The 19,575-nt window shown below is 42.4% G+C and overlaps 1 protein-coding gene across 2 annotated transcripts in view; it reads left to right on the plus strand.

The window, feature by feature from the left end:
* The first annotated feature begins 7,082 nt into the window (after nt 1-7,082).
* TAF4 (TATA-box binding protein associated factor 4) overlaps nt 7,083-19,575 on the plus strand; it is a 40,460-nt gene continuing 27,967 nt past the window's right edge. The window contains exons 1-2 of one of the 2 annotated variants that reach the window (XM_054845912.1): nt 7,083-7,445; nt 9,362-10,450. In XM_054845912.1, coding sequence (XP_054701887.1) covers nt 7,130-7,445; nt 9,362-10,450 — 1,405 coding nt within the window. In that variant the 5' untranslated portion in view covers nt 7,083-7,129. The remainder of the gene's footprint in view (nt 7,446-9,361; nt 10,451-19,575) is intronic. The other variant, XR_008579683.1, reaches the window with a different exon arrangement.

The following is a 19,575-nucleotide window of genomic DNA, read 5'->3' on the forward strand; positions in this document are numbered from 1 at the left end:
CCAGTTCAAATCTACAAGAATCTGGATTTCGACATACGCTTAAAGTTTTACCAACTTTTTGGCCTGTTAATTTCATGTGACATTTCTTATTGTTGAGATAAAAAGTATATGTTCAGGCACACACACAATCCTCTTTTTAAAGAACTCCTCTATTTTAAAAGAGGGATGCCATGGGGCTACTGAATGATTTAGATAGAGACATAAGGACAAAGAATGTGCCCGGCTTTGTTCCTGTAACTTACGGTCTCTAGGCATTGTGATAAAACACATGCCTATCAAATTCCTTAGGACAAATGTTTTCATCTACAGCAACTGCTGTTTCATGACTGACGTGGCTTTAACTGTACCTGTTCTTGGCACTGACCAAGAACAAACAAGATGAAGATTTATCTTAAGTTCTTTCATTTATTTTTATTTGTGTATTTTTGAAGGTGAGTGACTGGAGGGAAGCATATAAAGAAAGAGGATTCACTGATTGCCACAACCAGTCAATTCTTAAACAAGTGTCCAGTAAAAAACTCTTTTTGATGGGGCAAAATGGCAATGATCTAAAAATGCTGTATCATGGTATTGACTGGAAGAAATCAAGCAGTCTTCACTTCTTTATGGAGTTTCAGTTTTAAGAGTGCATGCTGCTCTGCTCTTGATGCACAGAATGGGGAGTGTAATAGCATCACACCATCTACATTCCCATCTCCTCTGACTCTTGGCTTCATCTGAACACAGAAGAGTATTAGCGAGATGAGGAAGCAGTGCACAGCAGCACATACAGCATAATCAGTGACAACACAACAGTTAGTATATTGACATAGACAAAAGAGATTTTCTGTGGCCTTTACATCTCAAGTTAAGTCAGCCTGACTATACCTCTTCAGAGTGACCCGAGTGACCATCATTGTACGTCATGCATAAAGCTGGGCAGAGTTGTAAGCAGAACAGAAGCTACCTTCTGACCATAGCAAACTACCAAGCTTGTGTCTGGAGGCAATGGACTGATTTGTCTATTGTTTTTTTAATTGCTGGGAGGTGGAGAATTGGAATCTAGAAGAGGAATAAAGGACAAAGACGACCAGTGATCTGCACTGCTAAAAAAATAAACAGCGAGGACTCGTGTAAAAAGAATTTTAGATATTGAATGATGCTGGAAAGCTCAAGGAAGAACTAGAGCAGCTCTGAATCAGGAGCTGAGAGAGAGTCCAGAACTGGAACATCCTTTGTATTAGTATACCATGTTTAGGATGTCTGAGGGTATATTGTTGATAAAACATCCCTGGCAGGGTAATACTTTGCTCACAAAGAATCCCAGAAGAATTGAAGCAAAAACTGCCAAAGTCACCTCTCACTAAAAAGAAATATTTCAAGCACATTCTAACAAATTGTGACTGTAAAATGTGCAGATTGGATTTCCAGTAATGAGACCCATCAGTAGGCACATTTTCTGTCAGACTATCACTCGGAAATAGTGATTTAAGTTTCCAAAAGTTACTTTAATTTGCTTAGAGAGGAAAGCGTTTTCATTTTGCCCAGTCAGTTCTAATAATTTCCTAAATTCAAAATATGAGAAATTATTGAAGCTATAGTGACCAGAAGGATTGCTAATCTTTCAATAATATATTTTCCCCATTAATCATGTTGACTTGCACAAGAAATTTTTGATAAAAGATAAACCACAAATCTTTGTTAACATGCCTGCTTCTTGTCCCCAGACATAATTCTGGATATTTGCTAGTAATCTCCATTCATAAGATTTGCTTAAAAAAAAATCTGCTAGCTACCGGGGGGTGTGGTTGGAAACTTCCATCTTCTTATATGAGTGCTCCTTTTTCTTAGCAAAGTTCCCCAGCTCTTCCCTTACAGATGAATCTGGATATTGATACTTCCTATCTTGGCAGGCAGTAACTAGTGTGACAACTTAGATTAAGAGCAGTTGGGAAGGAAGAACAGTATTCCACAGCTCTTTTATACTGTAAAGCCTTGAAGGCCTTTAAACGATAATCCTTTATCCTAGAGAATATACCCAGTATATTATCTGGGCATCTTCTTTTGGGCACAGGTTGTTAAGTTGCATGGACTTTGGTATGCCGCAGTACAGCCATACTTACTCCTATGTGAATTCCATGTAGCATGTATTGGTGACACAGGGTTCTGTCTCATAAAAACTAGAGAAGGTTGTCAAGGCAGTTGTGTGCTCAGCTAACTTTTCTTTTTGAAAATCAAGCTTGTAAGTAGTCTCTCTCTAACAGATATTTTCTATGTATTTCCCAATTAATAACTAGGTATTGTTAAATACCTTTTTTTTAAAAAGAGGATATCCCTTAAGCTGTCACATAATATATTTATTCAATCATATCTCACTATATTTTATGAAAAAAAGAGTCGTTTGTTTTTCTGCTCCACTTCTGGAGTTCCAGTAGCTGTTACGCACATATAAACACTTAAATAAGAGGGTGGTTTTGCCATACCTCTTCCATAGCAGCACTGTGCTAGGTGTTCTGTCTGGAACACTGAATTGCAGTTGAAGGATTGGTGCTTCTGTAGCTAGAGAAAGAGTCTAGTACGTATCAGGATGGGCACTGTCCCTAGGTAGAAATAGGAGTGTAGGTAGGTATGATTGCCTTAAAATAAAAAGGGACTGTACAGTTGCTTTCAAAATCTACTGTTCATCTCTATTGTACAATGCAAGGATTAATACATTTTCCTGGAGCATACCGTACTTAATTTTGAATATTAATCCCTGACTCTTAGGAGCATTAGACTTCTTCAGAGATTCACCTACGGACAACTGAAGTACATGGGATGATTTTAAGACCAAGACTTCAACAGTATCTTGAGATTCCAAAGAGAAGACAGTAAAGTGCATAGACTGCGAAGAGGCACTAAAGTTGTTTTATTTATCTCCATGTGCATGTCTGTAGTAAGACCTCATTTTCCTCTAAATTTAAAGTAACATACGTAAAACAGGAATATTTTTCCTACAGATTGTCAAACATTTGTATTCCAGATGCCTATGTAGTCTTGCTGGTTTTGCTGAACACTTGTTAGTGCGGACTGACACCCATTTGCAGAAGAATCAGCACATAGACTTTCAAGTTTACAAACTGGGAGATTCTGCATAGGACTGCATCATCTTCAGCCAGGGCTTCATTCCTTTGTCTCCTCCTGACAACTCTACTTACCAAATTTTCCATTGAGCTCTTGTGCTCCTCAAAAAAATTGAAAGGGAGACAAGGCAGAAAAGCGGGGTGGGATACTGGCTACAAGGACAGTGAAGCTTTCTGAATAAAACCAAAATTCATGTGGATTCTGTCATCTTGTTTGACTGAACTTGTGGAATCAAGGTATTACTGGTTAAAACCCAACTTTCAGCATTTTAAATGATCAGCGGCTGGGTAAGGAGCAGAGAAAGGGACAGGAAAGGAGAGCAAAAAATCACCAGTCAAAACTATTATTTTTTCATGTATTTACTGATGAAACTTTAGGATTCTAACTGGTCAGTTAAAACTCATAGGAGTTGCGTACAGACAACCAAGAACAACTCTCCTTCTCGCAAACCATCTGTGGGTTTCTCTAATATGTCCCTTACCACCATAATCCATACCACTGTCAGATGTTCCTGTAATGGATTCTAGGCTAACTACATCTTTAGAAAACAGAAAGAGAATTGCATTAACACTTGAGACACAGTCTCTGTGCCATGACCTATATAGGCTAGTTCCGGGGAAAAAAACAAGTATTTTAGATAATAATATACTAAAAGGAGCAGGTTAAAGGAACTGACAGACCTCCATTTTTCCTGTACAGCTCCTACTAGCTTCTACTCTTTGACACTAGAGAGAATCCATATATGCCTGTAACATTCAAGATCTTTTGATGTAATTGCTGATGGGTGAAACGCGTAACATTCACTGTATATCGAGTCTGACTATTTCTACACCAACACCAGTAATTACCAGTAAATCATTACTAGAGTTCTTATGGAAGTTGCTCTTTTATACCATTTAAAACAGAAGGTGAGCAGTACCGTACAGAGGAGCTGGAATCCCAGTCCTGAAGAATCCAGTCTAGAGAGTTACTTCCGATGTCAAACAAGAGGCAGAGAGTATGAAAAGATAAATTATTCAGTAAAGAATCCTACACACTTATAATGCACAAGTTGTAACGAATCTCAGTTGCTCTTGTAATTTTGTGAAGTTGTTTACCTAATATGGTAGATGTGCCATATGGTACACTAAAGAGTGTTAGAACAAGGACATGAAGATTTCTAGGTTTTTATTTCTAGTTTTTTATGCAACTGAAAATTACATTCAAGCTGTCCTAGAATGTGAGCAGCACCAGAACATAGGCTGCTCTGACCCTCCATGCTACTGCCATTCAATAATTTCATCCATCTCTCATGTCACTCTTCCCCTATCCCTCCTTAGGCACTGCGGCCTGGCATTGGGCTGTACTCCTCTTTAGATGCCATGGAGGAAAGATTTGCAGCCACTCTGCACCTTTGGGCTGTTTTAGCTTAAGTCTAGCTTTTTACCCTTAATAAATCATTTGAGCAGCTGATGTAGATTAACTCTTCCACTGGTTAGGGAATGTGAACAGACTTCTATTTTAGATAGTTCTTTGGTATGTTGCTTATAGAATTTCAGCATAGCTAAAACTAGCAACGTGCTCAACTGTGGCAGCAGCAAACTGGTCGGGACTACTCTGCTTGAAGCAGCATTCCTGCCTTTTAAGAAACGGGCAACATGACCTACAACGATGCCTGTAAAATCACAGTTACTTTGCAGCATTGTAATTTGGCAAAAATTGTAAAATGGAAGTTAAAAGTCCTAAAGAAAGAAAGAAAGAAAGGGTGTTTTCTTTCTCTCTCTTTAGTTTTGAATGACAACTGAGAAAAGTTGCAGAGTACAAAACATTTGAGAACAAAAGATTAATATAAAACTCAGAGGAGCTAGGCAGTCCCTTCTAGTGATGCCACCTGGCGAGGTGATTGAACCCTTAGGAAAAGCTCAATATTGTGATTTTTGCTCAGCAGCTGAAGTCTACTGCAGGTATGAGGATGAGAAACTCAAACCGTAATACCCCTTGAACTGTGAATTTCTAAGACTTTCGATTTAAAGACACTCACCCTATTATTCGACGCCTATACATTAAGAACAAATAGCTATCAGGTTTTATGTTTCCCCTGCGAGCTTTTGGCAAACAGCTTCTGCCTTGTAGAGACATTTGCACATTTGGGGCAGGGTAAGGCATGGGACAGTGCTTCAGCACTGTGCCCATCACTCGTTGGGCCAACTAGCGAGCAATTTAGTCCATCTTACAGTAGCACAACTAAGCTATCACCACAAATATGTAATGCAGGAAGCGTTGACACCCATGTTTGGGCAACCCTAAGTAGAGAATACTTTGTCTCTGACCTATTTAAAGCAATCCCTTCTCACAGGTAACTCATAGCTCTTATTCTTCCACGTCTCCACCTTGGCAGCCTTCAGTCAGCCATTAGGCCAGTCAATTCTGGGCATCATCAACAGGGCATTAGCAGGTGCTGAGTCGATCCCACTGCCATGCAGCTCCAGCCTCTAATTCCACCCATTCCCAATGCGTAAGAGCAAAGCTTATTTTATAATAGTGAAATAAGAGGTGCTATTTTAAGCTTGATACCTCTTAACACTTACCACGTGCTACAATTTATCTTTCAGTTAATATTGTTCCAATAATTCAGTTTTCTGGGGAAACAGTACATAGCAAAAGAGAGCATTTATTAAAAGGCAGGTTGTATTTTTACTTTAACTATATTTACTTCCTTTATTATGGTTGCACAATAAGGTCAAAGTGCAGCTCCCTACTGTAAGGCCGGCGCCCAGCAAGACGCGTCCACCTGCAGCCAGCGCCTAGCTCAGCACCACCGCTCCCCTCGGGACACCTCCGGGGCCCCGGGCCGAAGCCGGGCGCGGTGGGGACCCTGCTGCGGCCGGGAGCAGCTCCCTAGCAGGCGCAGGGCGCACCGGCTCCCCGCTACGCGCCGCTTTGCAGATGCACGGCTCTCCCCCCCCAAGGGTTAAGCGGCAGCGGGGGTGTAACGCAGGCCGACACACAGGCGGGGATCGTCCCCAGCGCGGCAGGGCCCCCGCCTCGCGGTGCCAAGCTCGGAGCTGCGAGTGGACCGTTTAAAATTGTCATCTCCCTCTCTTTTTCCTCCCTTTCCTCTTCCTTTTCCTTTCCCAGCGCTGAAATCGCAGCCACCCTCCCTCCTCGGCCGCGTTTTCCCGGGGCTCGCCCCAGCTCCTCCGCCGCGGGCCCCGCACGGTCCGACGTGCTGAGTCAGGCTGCTCAGGCCGCGGAGGGAAGCCTGCGGAGACCGCGCCTGGCACACGGCGGCGGCGCCCGCCCCCGCGGCCCGGACCGGCGGAGCAGCTGCCCGCTGCAGCCGCACCGAGGGGCTGCAACCCCCCCACTCCCGGCCACCTGGGCGGGCAGCGCTCCGGGGCAGCCCGCCTCTGCCAGCGGCGGAGGGAGGTGCGGGGGCCGGCGCGCTCCTCCTTGCCCGCTGCCCCCGCCCGGGGCTGGGCGTGGGGCCCGGCCGCCCGCCCTCTGCCCCCCCCCTCCGCTGCCGGTGGATCAGTTACACGCAGCTGGCACAGGTGTGGGGCGCCCTTCAGACTCGGGCCGGCGGGGGAGACCCGGACACAGGGAGCAGCAGGGAAACATGCAGCCATTTTGGGCCGAGGCAGACAAAGAGCCGCGGCCGCCCCCACCGCTCCGCCGGCGGCCCGCACGGCCACAACCTCACCCGCGCCTACGGCCTACGGCCGCAGCCCGCCGCCCCACGCCGCCCGCCCGCCCGCCCGCCTTCCTCACCCCCTCGCCCGCCCCCGGCCGCCGCGGTACCGCCGGGCCGCTGCCGCCCGACTCCCAACTAAGCCACCGCAGCCATTTGCCCCGCTTTTTATGGGCGGCCGGCGGCCAATCAGCGCCGGGCGGAATCCCTCTCCGGCCGGTGATGTGAGGCTGGGCGCGCGCGCCTGCGCACTGGGGAGGTCGAGTGTGTGTGTGTGTGGGGTGGGGGGAGGGAGGGAGGAGTGAAAGGGGAGGGGGGGGAGGAGGGAGCAGCTCACAGGAACCCTCCAAAAAAAAGATGGCGGCGGGCTCGGATCTGCTGGATGAGGTTTTCCTGAACACGGAGGTGGATGAGAAGGTGGTGAGCGACCTGGTGGGCTCCCTGGAGTCCCAGCTGGCGGCCTCCGGCCACCACCACCAGCACCACAAGGCGCAGGAGCCCCTGAGGGCCGCTGGGGGGCTGCTGGGGAACCATGTTGTGAGCAGCAGCAGTAGCAGCAGCAGCCCTAGCCCTAGCCCTGGAGGAGTAGTAGTAGGAGGCAATGCTAATGCCCAAACAGAGAGCAGCAGCAGCAGCAAGATGGGACTGAGTGCCCCAGAGATCACAAAAGCAGGTAACATGGGCAGGGGTGGGGGGCTCTGAGGGAGAGGGGCCCTCCCCTCCCCCCACTCCCCAGCTCCGGCTGCCTCCTTCCCTCACTGCTTTCCCCCCTTTTCCCTCTCTCCTCCTTCTCGTTGTGGCAGGAGCGGGAGTGCAAAGGGTGGTATCGATCATATAGGGGAGAGCCTCCCCTCATCATGCTCCCTCGGTGTGTATCCGCGCCTCTGCTCCCTCCCCTTTATTTTCCCTCCTCGCTTCTGCTTACTAGAGGGTGTTTTATCATGTGTGGGGGCAGCCTCCCCGCAGAATAAGCCGTCCGTGACTCTGCCGGTCCCCTCTTCTTTTCCTGCCCTTGTTGCTGGAGTGTAAAAGGGCTCTCTTAATCTCGGGGGCTGAGGGAGGCAGAGCCCACCCCCTCGGTAATGGCTGTGCCTCCCATGCCGTTTGTGACTGCTCCCCTTCCCTTTCCAGGGGTGGAGGTTATGGGGGGATTCCCTCTTGATAATGCCGCCTTAGCTGTCTGTGTAAATGCTCCTTCCCCTCCCCCTTCTCTGTTGCTGAAGTGCAAGGGGGTGTTATTAATCATGACACCTATTTCCTGTAGAGGAGGAAGCGAGGGGGGATTTCAAGGGGAGGAAGTCCCTCAAAATGCTTCCCCCCCATATCTGCCTGCCTGGATATTCCTCCCCCACCCCCTCCCTTGTTCCAGGGGCTTGGAGGGGGCATTCACCACCTCTCATTCCTTCTCTGCCCTCAAGGGGGTGTTGTCACAACACCAGGTCCCAGGAAGGGGGGGAATTCAGGCCACAACACCCCACCTTGTACAATGTCTTCCACCCACCCGCCCTCCGTAGCTACCTGGGAATATTCTCCCTCTTCGTGTTGTGAAGATTGTAGAGGGACAGCGTAAAGGCTGGGACGAAGGGCTCACAACATGGGAATGGAGGGAAGCTGGTTTTCAGGGGAACTAAAAAAAATGTCTCCCCAGAATCTCTCTGCAATTCCTCCCCTCCCCCCCTTTTTTTTCTTTCTCTTCTGTTGCTGAAGTATAAGAAGATATCACAGACCTTCTGTCATGATTAATGGTGGTCTTCTAGGAGGATCTCCTTAACCCTTATAACATGCATCTCGGTATCTGTCACTATTCTTTTACCATTTCTATCTCTTTAGGGCCTGGACCTGGACTGTGTGTGATTGTACTTGTGATAACACCAGGCCTTGTCAAGTGGCATGGAGGATTATTCAGGACAAGAAGCTACATCATCTTGTCTCTTCTCAAAACCAGCTTTGCTTTTTATTTATTTATTTTTAACTATCTCTGGTTGAGGGAACTTCAGATTCTATAATAAAGTGGAAGGATCTTCTGGTAACCTACTCCAGGCCTTGCAGTACTTCTTATCTTGCCAGGCCGAAGTTTTTCTTTCACTTTTTCATATTTTGCTGTTGTTGAGCCTCCTGATATAACTGACTTACCCTCTAATCCTTTCATCTCCTACAGAGTAACGTGTGCTGGGCATACGGAATATGTCTTATTAGCGTGTCTTCCATTGCCATTTTTCCCTCCTTGCAGTTGCAGTCCTGTTGCTAAATGTGATTTCAGGCTCTAGAATGGGGAAGAGGTCTAAGGTGATCTTCCTCCTCCCTTCCCTTGTTTCATATCAAATCTGTTTTCCCTTTTTAGTCTTACTGTAGTGTTGAAAGCAGGGATGTTAAAATTAATATTGAATCTGTCAGTTTTGGGTTGGAAATTGGAGGCTTCAGGATAACATCTTCCAAGCTATCCTCGGTTTGTGTTCTGTCACATTTTTTTGGCTCCAGGCAGGCAGCCTGGGAGATGGAGAAGACTTCGTGATGAGGGAGAACGTTCTGTCTTCGCTGGACTTCTCATCTTGCTCATTCTCTCTGTTTAACCTTGTTGTTATTTTGCAGGAGCAGGAGGAGTGCAAGGGGGCGTTATTAATCATAACACCAGGTCCCAGACTTCAGCTCTGGATGGAGCTACCGCAACAAGCACCAGCACCACCACTGCAGCAGCAGGAGGATCGGAAGTCACTGCTGCTCCAGGGACCCTCAGTCAGGGCAAATCGGTGGTTATCAGCACCATGGCAACTGCCTTGTCCACCAGGAATGGCAAGATTGGGACCACAACAGTGCAAACTTTGAATGGGAGTAACGTGGTGATGAACTCTCACCACACAGGAAGTGCTGCTTTCTCTGGGACTCCTGTGACTGCAAACCCCGCTTCTGCACCTGCTGTTGCCCCTCTTGTTAACAATGGACCTGGATCTGTGGGGAAAGGAAATACTGTTAATGCTGTTTTGCCATCAGCTTCCAACACTGTCATCCAGACTTCTTTCCTTAATACTGCTGTGTCCTCTGCATCTTCCTCCTCACCCACAGTTATCTCCTCGCAACCACCACCAAGCATCGGAACTGGGTCGCCTACGGTAACGCTTGTGAGGCCACCGATTCACACAGCAGGACCCACAGTAGCTGCAGCTGGTGCAGCCACTCAAAACGGGAGCAATACTGTGATCAATTCAACCATCAGTGTGGGGAGTTTTCCTGCTGTTGCTACAGCCACTGTGGGATCTGGAGTTTCCCTCCAGACATCGCTTGTGAACAGCCAGTCTGGTTCCACTGTGCCAGCGGCTCCCGCCACACAGGTCATCAAATCCGAGTCTCCTAAAACTATAGTCCAGGCAGTATCCCAACAGCAGACGCTGGCTACTGGTGGCCAGCCCAGTACTACAGGGGGTAACATGATTATTGGGCAAACTATGCAAGCTGGGCTCTCCAATGTTGCTCCCAATCCTGGTGGGATACCTCCTGCAGCTCCTGGCACCCCCACGGGAATGGCTAAAGGCACTGCCAATACGGTGGCACAAAGTCTGCCAAGGACTCCAACAGCAACTACAAGTGGAATCAGAGCAACTTTGACTCCTACAGTTTTAGCACCTCGTTTGCCTCAGCCACCTCAGAATCCAACAAACATTCAGAATTTTCAGTTACCGCCAGGTAAGTAAGAGGATTGAGGGGTTTTATTTTGGAAATGTCTTTTTTTCAGGAAGGAAAGTATCCAAATAAGACTTCTTGTTGTTTAATTGTGAATTGTGGAAAAGGCAATGAGAATCATCTGATTTTGAGTAGTAGAATAGTAGCATTCCACTACTTGGCGTATGATTTCGGGTAACCAGAAAGTCTTTTCAGCAGTAATAATTAGAAAATAATTCTGCCGGGTATCTTTGTTACAATGTGAGTGTAGATGAAGCTGCAAACTTCCAAAGCATGACAATGGAGTATTATCAAATGAAATGTTGCTATTTCATTTTCACGTAAGGCATTTTGACTCTTAAGGCGGTTTTGCCAGTAGTTCATATAACCTTTGCATGCTGTTCAGTTCCCTCTCTGTCCCTGCATGCCCCCAATACCACAGAGCACTCATGAATAGAGAAGCAGCAGATACAACACAAGAAAATTACTTTCTTTTGCTTTAAATACCTTCAAAGTCCAGCTTAAAATCTCACAGATATGAAGCTTATAATGATCTTTTTAGTCACTGGAGTTGTGATACAAAAGGCAGTCTTCCTATGTCCTTACCTCACCCTGTTGTGTCTAGGGTTGCAGCTTTTGTAGTAGCTAGTCTCATGCTTAGTGCTGAGCATCTCTGGACAAGGAATCTAGTCCTGAACTCAGTGGGTGAGTAAAAAGCCGGATGAGAAGCATTTCTTTTCTGAGAACTGTTCTGTCCCTCCTTAAATATCCTAGATCTGGAGATGTAAGTTTATATATTTTCTGTTATTTTGAACCAGGCTTGTACTTGTATCCAGTTTCATTTTTGACTGAAAATACTTGTGTGAACCTACAGAGTTTCCTGTCTTTTTAATAATATATAGTAATAGCTGTATTTTTACTATTCACTGTTTTTCAGGGCAGTACACAAAGAACAACTAATTAAATTTTACTACTAGTACTGAATGAAATCAGTGGTGGTTGTGTATTATCTATTTCAATTGGTCTTAGTAAAAATACATCTATTGAAACTCCTAACCAACCTTAAAGCAACGCACCTGTCGTATAAGGTAGATCAGAAACCATACCATGTTACTGCACACCATCTTTTTGTGTGATCTATTTATGGTATGTGATGCCATGTAGTTTCATGAAGTCTGTCAAACTTTCTGTGTATCTTAAATTCTAACTGGCATAAATACTCTTTTTTTTAATAGAAGATTATTCCCTCTATGAGTAATTTGAATTACATGCTGGTAATTTAAAAACTAGCAGTAAAACTTGGACCTTGAAATCCCAGTGCTTAAGTTGAAGCTGGTAAATTGATAGGCTGGAAAAGCCTTATTTATTTATTTATTGCCACAGGGTATCAAAGGATTTTTCAGGTTTACAGTCTATTGCCATGTATACCTACATATTCACTAATACTACATTATAAACCTGATGATGGGAAAAAGACTACTGTTGAGTCCAGTGGGACCTTTTTTGCAGGTAGCTGATGTTTTCATACTGCCATAGCATACTGAAATGTGTTACTCTTAGAAGCAGTGTTGCCAGTCCTTAAGCATAATTGGACCATAAATTGCATCTTTGGAGGTCTTGATAGATCAAAGTAAAACAATATAGGTTCTAAACACTTGAGGTTTTTTATTAAGCACTTTTCTTGTCTGTCCTACACTTTAAAAAATGTTTATAACTTCAAAAGAATAGCATGACTCTTAAAATAAGCAAGTATACATGACTGAATGCGTAGAAATTGGAAATTGAGTTCTTGCATGATGAGACAAACTTAATATTGGGAAGGATTTTTTTAGTGGAACAGATTTATTTTTTTAAAAATTGCTTTGGTTTACATTTTTATACCTTGCAAAAGCAGCCAGCTTTGAAAATGTTTTGTATAAAGCATTTCTTACAGAACTGTTAAGAACTGATGGATGTTGAGCTCTTACAAACATCTCACAGGTGCAAGGGCTAAGCACCTCTGAAAGTCTAGCCACATGTAACTGCTTTAATCTTTAGTAGAGTGCATATACATTCATAGTGAAAGGAGAATAAATGACTGTGCTTTTGAAATTGTATTTCAAATTACAGTGTCATAGATGAGATTTTTAAAGGCAGTTTGGTAGTATGAAGCTGCACCTGCAGTGCTTGTATACTGTGCATCTATTGTATGCATCAAATCTGCATGCACAAGTTTGTTTTTAAAAGTTAGTAGTGTGTGCTGCTAAGAGTTTGTAAGACTTAGTGCATGAAATAGCTTGAGTTCATACACTGCACATGTTGCTTTTCACACCAGGATTTACAAACACTTAGAAAGAAAATTTTTATGGAAGATTTGACCAATAAGCAGCACATGTTTTATAGTTATTTTCTTACCTTGAATTACTGTTTCTAACTCTCCAAAATACAGTTATAGTTTCACATGTATGGAAAGCAGAATATAAAATGTCAGGAAGTGTTATTAACCTGGGACTTGAAAATTGGAAACCTTGACAGGTTTCGAATGTTCCCTTAAAAAGACCCTGTGGAAAAAAAGCTTGATCAATGCTCTTTAAAATATATTACTTTTAGAATAATGCTTTGTATTGCATCAAGGCGATTGTGCAACAAAAGTTGACTGACCAAATTAGAGATGTTTGAAGAGCTAATGGGCCGTAGTTGTTGTGACCTTACTGGATTCTGATATATTGCTTCTCAAAGAAACTGGACTGTTGAGAGCATCTGTGCATTAATAATGGTTTTCTACTTCTAACATCTTTGAGGAAGAGGACTATTGCGCTTAGTCTTTTCTTCAGGAGCCTGTGTTTGGAACTTTGGTCCAATTGGACGCATCTGGGTAATGAAGGTCCAAAAATAACCTTATTTATAGCTTCTTAAAGAAGACATGAAAATATTGTCAGAAAATTTTCTAGGGGTGGGAACACAAGTTTCTCTTTATACAATGCTACTTTAAAGATACAACATCTTTTGAAACTGACTGAAAATAAGTGGTATGAAGTTATTTGTTTCAGAGTACTTCAAGCAATAATTGAAATGTGTTGTGTACAATAATATGGTAAGTGGTAGGAAAATTGGTGAGTTTGTTAAAGCATTAAGTCAGTGTTCTGCTGTTACAGATGCTCAGAAAAGTCTGCAGAAAAGTGTAACTGAGATTACGCCCTAAGATTAGTCTCTTGCAATGTAAGAGTTCATAAAGTGTTTAGAGGTCATTGCTGACACATGGTAGATTCATCTTGTAAAATGACAAAACTTTTGTACTTCAAAATCACTTTTCAAAATGCTATCTTCTTTAGCAATGCTGCAATATAATTTCAAACCCAACATCTATGAGCTTATGCTTACTTTAGCAGTATTGCCAACTTGAGGGTTCAAAGATTTAGTTTCTGTTCTTGCAGATGCTTTATGTTGTTGTTCTGCTTTATTTTTCTGTACAGGCATCTCATAATAAGCTTTTAAGGTGCCTGCTTAAAGAAAGGAACAGATTGGAGAGAGTGCTGTAGGTATATAGCAAGAACAATATAGAGCTGGTAGGTCTGGGCGGTTTTCTGTACTAGCTTAGGTGAAACTGAAATCTAGAAACCTTTGCTTCCCCCAACTCCCTCTTTTCTTTTACCTTCTGAATGAATGTTAGTACTTATGAAAATTTGCTAGCTTGATCCTAAAGACTAGTTTTTTCTTTTTCCTGAATAAATAAGATTCTGTTACTCTGTCCTGTTTGAAGGTAGCAGATAGGATAGTTTATGTAATTTTTTTACTTCTGTGGTCGTGACCAATATTCTCATTAGCAGTAATGCAGTTGTACAGCCATAGTAGAACTACTGTCGCAGATTTGTTTTGCTTTGTATCTAATAATAAAACTTCTATTACTTTCACGAAACTCAGTTAGATCTGTCAGTAGCTGATGATAGGGGTTGAGACTAGACTTCATTGCTTTCTTTCTGGAGGGCATCTCTTGCCATTTCTGTGGTGACTACAGGATGGGCCGTTTCCCAACTGTTGAACTGATGGAGATCTTTTAAAATGCAATGTTCCAGAGTTCTAAACAGTACTAACAGTTGGTTTAAATTTACTGTTGGTGCTTTCTAGAAGCAAAGGGTACCTGGAAGAACATTGGTGCTACACATCTGCAGACCCTGGAAGGTGGACTACCTCTATTTGCACATTCAAGGTTTTCTTCACGGCCTTAGAGACTGGAAACTTCAGGTCGTGTTAAATGGAAGCTTAACTTTTGTGGAAACCAATGATTTTTAGCTTGTGTTAGCTATCCAAGAATGATTCTAACTTAGGTCTTGACTGGCTTTAGGATGGGAAACCTACCTGAACACATACTTAATTTAAAGCATGGGTTCAGGTCCTTTTGACTTGAGCAGTCACACTTTTTGGAGCTGGAGTCACTGATAAATAACTGCCACAGGAGTAGTTGAGTTTCCTTCAGTAAGGAGTTGGGGTACTAGGCTGTCGGGCAAAAGAGAGTAGATGGAAAAGGGAGAAAGGTGGCAGGCTGAGAAGAATCACACAATCTTTTCATCATAAAACAATTTGTGTTATTTTCTCATACTGAATGCAGCATTCTTGAAACAGGTACCCTAGAAGTGCCTAAAGTAACTAGGAATATAAGTAGATGAGGGAATCTACAGACTTCCATAATGCAAGAAACACAGAAAGGGAGAGAAGAAATACTATGAAGTAGTGGAATGTCGTTGTTTCTATTTCTCACTGACTAGCAAGCGAGTTCAAACATATCCTGATTATAGTTTCCCTGTATGTTGCATGTGCTGCCAATATTATGCCTGTTAACTGTGTTGGCATCGCTGTATTTTGTTACAAATAATGTCTGTAATGCACAATGATAATAGGAGCTACTTATAGTATGTTTTACTTTCAAAGCATTTTACAAAACTTAATCCTTGCAACATGCCTGCATGGTTGGTAAATAAAGTAGTATGAACTCTGCTTTAGAGCTGGAGGAAGGAGCAAGTTAGAGAAGTTCTGACTTGCCCAAGGCCATGAGGGAATCGATATTTTGCCAAGATTAGAGCTTGGGAGTCCTATACTTGGCGCATAACGTGGTATCTCTCTTTCAGAAAGATAACTGTGGATCTCTTCTGCAGAACTCTTCTGGGTGAGAGGTGGATTTTGTTCAAATCATGCATCAGCAAAAGGAACGTTCTGCTTTATTTGAAATCTGCTACATCAGACCTACCATATGTCACCAGACTGAAAGTTGTGTTTGTTCTTATTGCAACTTTCATAATCAAGGAATCCTGCATGCTTAGCTTTGTACCCCAAAGAACTTAAGACTCAGAGAGCTGGGCAGTAGGATTTTTTTGTTTTGTTAAAATGAGTGCCATGAGGCAAACCAATGCTGCGTTTTGCACATCTGATAAGGGTGTCTCTTTAAGTGATGGGATCTAACGGGAACATAATTGTGATTCCGTTATGCTATGAAAGCTATTAACTTTGACTACATATTGTTTGGTTCTGTTATGGAAAATATGGTTGTTCCCAAAAGCCTTTGGAAGAGCATGTATGGATTTGGTTCGTATACCTATCTACACTTTAAATTGTGGTCTTTCTGGGATTTTTTTTTTAATTACTAGGCTTATAATCAAGGTGGTTGGTCAATGACCAGAAGTGAATGATTTATTTCTTTTGAGCCATTTTGCACTCTGCTGCTCCAGAAATTACATGATGTTTCTGTGTTCAGTGAGCTAAACGAGTTTTCCATCTCTGGAAGTTCTATGTGGGTTACTTCTAAAATGCAGTGTCTTGGTTTGAGGACCACAAATTTGGATGTTGCCCAGGACTTGAATCACGTACTAACAAAGGATGCTGCAGCAAAGTTAGCAATCTGAGATGAAAATGCAACAGTTTTGGGCACTGATTAGATACAAATTAGTAGGTACCACAAATTCTCTTCAATTGAAGTGTTTTGATGTATGAAAACTCTTACTACTGTTTGTCTTCTCTGTTTTGGGAAATGATATGTAAATAGAATCCTAAAAAAATATATGAAGCAGTTCAGGAACACAGTTGAAAATATTGATATTAGCCTGAGTGGCTTTTAGCAAAGAGAAGAGATTGGCTTGTGGAAAGCTTGTTTTCTGTTCTCATAAAAAATCTGTTCGAATACTAGGAGTCTGCTTGGTAGGAGCTAGACATAGGACTCACTTAAGAACACAGCATGTTAAATGTTTTATTTGTTAGTATACGCAGTTTTCGCCAGAAATACTTGAAATCAGCGTTTTTACCTGAAAATAACTACTCTTGTCAGGATTGTTCTCTGTGTTGAAACTATATGAATGTTTATAACTCCATTTATCTGTCTGAATCTGCTCCTTGAATTTCATGCCATTGCTTGATGTTAAAAAGACAACTTTTGCCAGCTGGAGGCAAAAGTGTTAGCAAGTTTAACTTTGTTAGGCGTATTATCTTTTGTGAAAGAAGATTTGAAGAGGTAGTGGCATGAAAAAAAAATTTTGAAAATTGGGTTTCTCTCAGCTGAAGACAATGATAGGAATTTTTAGTGGTACTTAGTGGACAGCTATTTCAGTTGTATTATGAACTGTAAAGCTGTATGTGAAGGAAGGCCAAACTCTAGAGACAGTATATGGCACTCACAAAGGGCTTTTTCTGTGCACGGCTGCAGGGATGTTCCTGTGTACAAATAGTCGTGTGATCTGTGAACGTTGCCGAAGTTTCCCTTGTGCTTTTCTGGGACCGAAGCCTCGGTACATCTCTATCCATTTGACAGGTTGCACAGAATTGTTTTACAGAGAGAGTGGCTGTGGGGATGTTCAGGCTTTGTTTTTGGTTTGTTGTAAGTTGTTAATGCATTAACTTGAATTTGGTTTTAAACTAATTAAGGTCTCACCTAAATGCAAGAAGGTGTAGTGTATTTATACTGATACAGGTTTCTTGAAAGTACTAAGGAAAATAGCTTATACAATAAGCATCTTTTACAACGAAATGGTTGTGTCCACACTGGAGAATGTACTACTAAATTATTGTGGCAAAATGGTCCCATTTCCAGCTCAAATGTTGAGAGAAGCATAAAAGCTGTACACAAACCAGGCTGTAATTAAACAGGTGTTGAGACTCTGCGATCACTCATTTCAAATTAGATGAGACTTTTTTTCATTGAGACCATGGACACATAAATAAAGTAATTTTTTAATTTTTTGTTTGTTTGTTTTTAAAGCCTTTTAGGACAGTTTTACCTCAGTTTAATCTGGAAATTTTTACCTTGGTTCTAATCTGTGGTAATTTCCTTCCAGAAATGCTGGTTGTTTTCTGGAGGTACGGATGTCTCAAGGAACTGAGAGCCAATTTTTTACCACAAAGCCTCCTGTCTTGGAGTAGTTTTCTTCAGGTGTTTTTAGCATAATATTTAATGTAAACTGAAATAATTGTCCTTGAGGCCTGATTTATGCCTTGAAGGGTTTTAAAAATATAGAATATTTTTTGTAAGAACAAAACCTTGTCATCACTATATAATGGAATAGATCATCAATACTCAAGAAAGATGTGATAATCATAATGAGTTGATACAGCTGGATCCTGTTTCTGCAGTGAGATCTGTATAGGCAGAGTTCAGCACCTCAGTAGAGCTGTCTTAAGGCATTGTACAAACGTACGTAATCTTTGGCTCTGTAACTGTTGTCAGGCATTTAATAACATTTTTAAAAGATGAGTTTTTGTACTTGTATTACCAGTGATCAGAAAGTTACACTTTGAACATCAGAGGCTGATTCTCAGCAAAGTGCATAAATAGGTTATAAGTCCTTTTACCCAAGGACAGTCCTTTTACTGTGTATTTGTACAGGGTTTAGTGCAAGGTTCAAATCAGTTACCAAGCTCTTTTTGTGGGATTTGGAAAAGTACATTGATAAAAAATGAGTAACTTCTTCTCAGCATAGAACTCTCTTTATAAATTAGAACGGTAAATTGTTAACACCATGCATCTTTTGATTTTGGTGCTTTTTTCCTTAGAATGCATTACTAATTTTTTTTTTCCCAGTAACACATTGTAACCAGTACCTAGACAATTAGTAACAAAACTTGTATGTAATATTACTCTGCATGGATAGCCTGATTGTTCTAAGATTTGTCTTGAATCAAGTAAGTCTCTCTAGTAAAAATGGTCTAACTTACCATTATAACTTGATTAATGTATGCTTCTGAGAGTAGTTGAACTGTTAAAAGCCATCACAGTACTTTTGTACAGAATAAAGCACATGCTGGATAGACTCTGTCCAGCCAGCCAGTTGAAAAATGTGTGCTCTAGATATCAGAGTATAAACAAAAACTAAGCAGTGAGGTGTGGTGCCATGCTCTAGTCTTTCTTAAATGGTTTGAGGGGGCAGCAAGGCTGTAGTAAGCTGTCTTCACACCTTCCTTCAGCTTATTAGTCAAATATTTCTGTAAGGGAGGGTTAGATTTAGTGCCTCTCAGAATGTAATAACATCAGGTGCATTCAGCATAAGTGGTGGTGTGGCGAGTGGGACCAGTTGTATTCACATGAGTCAGAAGTACCAACTCCAAGGAGTAACACTGAGGAATTGCAGCATCTGTGGCAAAAGAGTCAATGGAGGTGACCAGGAGAGTGTTTGCTGCGGGGTCAGTGGAGGAGGTTGGAAGAAAATCTGGAGTAGGAAGGCTGAGAGTGGCTAAACTGTGAAGAAGTTTATAGAAAAGCATGGGGAGCCGTTAGTTTTTAATAAACATATGTGCAGTCACGTTTGCAGTAGTATTAAGGGTGGATTGGAAGAAGAGACAAGTGTTCGTGCTATGAGCTTCAGCCTCTTATTTCCTTTCATTCTTCCTTTTTTTCCAGTGTATCATTTAGTTTTCTTTCCTTCCTTCTCCTCCTTGGGGGAGGGGGAGAGAAGGCACTAATTATTTATAAGCGTTAGTCATACCCAGTCATTAAGCTTAGTCATTACTCAGGACTGTGCATTTGATGGTTAGTAAAAATCAAAACTAGACTTGATTTTGTTTAAAAGTGTTCTGAATTCAAGCTTACAGGTGTGAAAATACTTTTGTTTCTGTGTTCAGACTAACTGAAAAAGCAGTGCTATTTAATAAATGTTGCTGTCAGCCAAATGACATGTAGTATCATGTCCACATTG

Source organism: Grus americana, chromosome 17 (genome assembly GCF_028858705.1).
Source record: "Grus americana isolate bGruAme1 chromosome 17, bGruAme1.mat, whole genome shotgun sequence".
Classification (NCBI taxonomy): Eukaryota; Metazoa; Chordata; class Aves; order Gruiformes; family Gruidae; genus Grus; species Grus americana.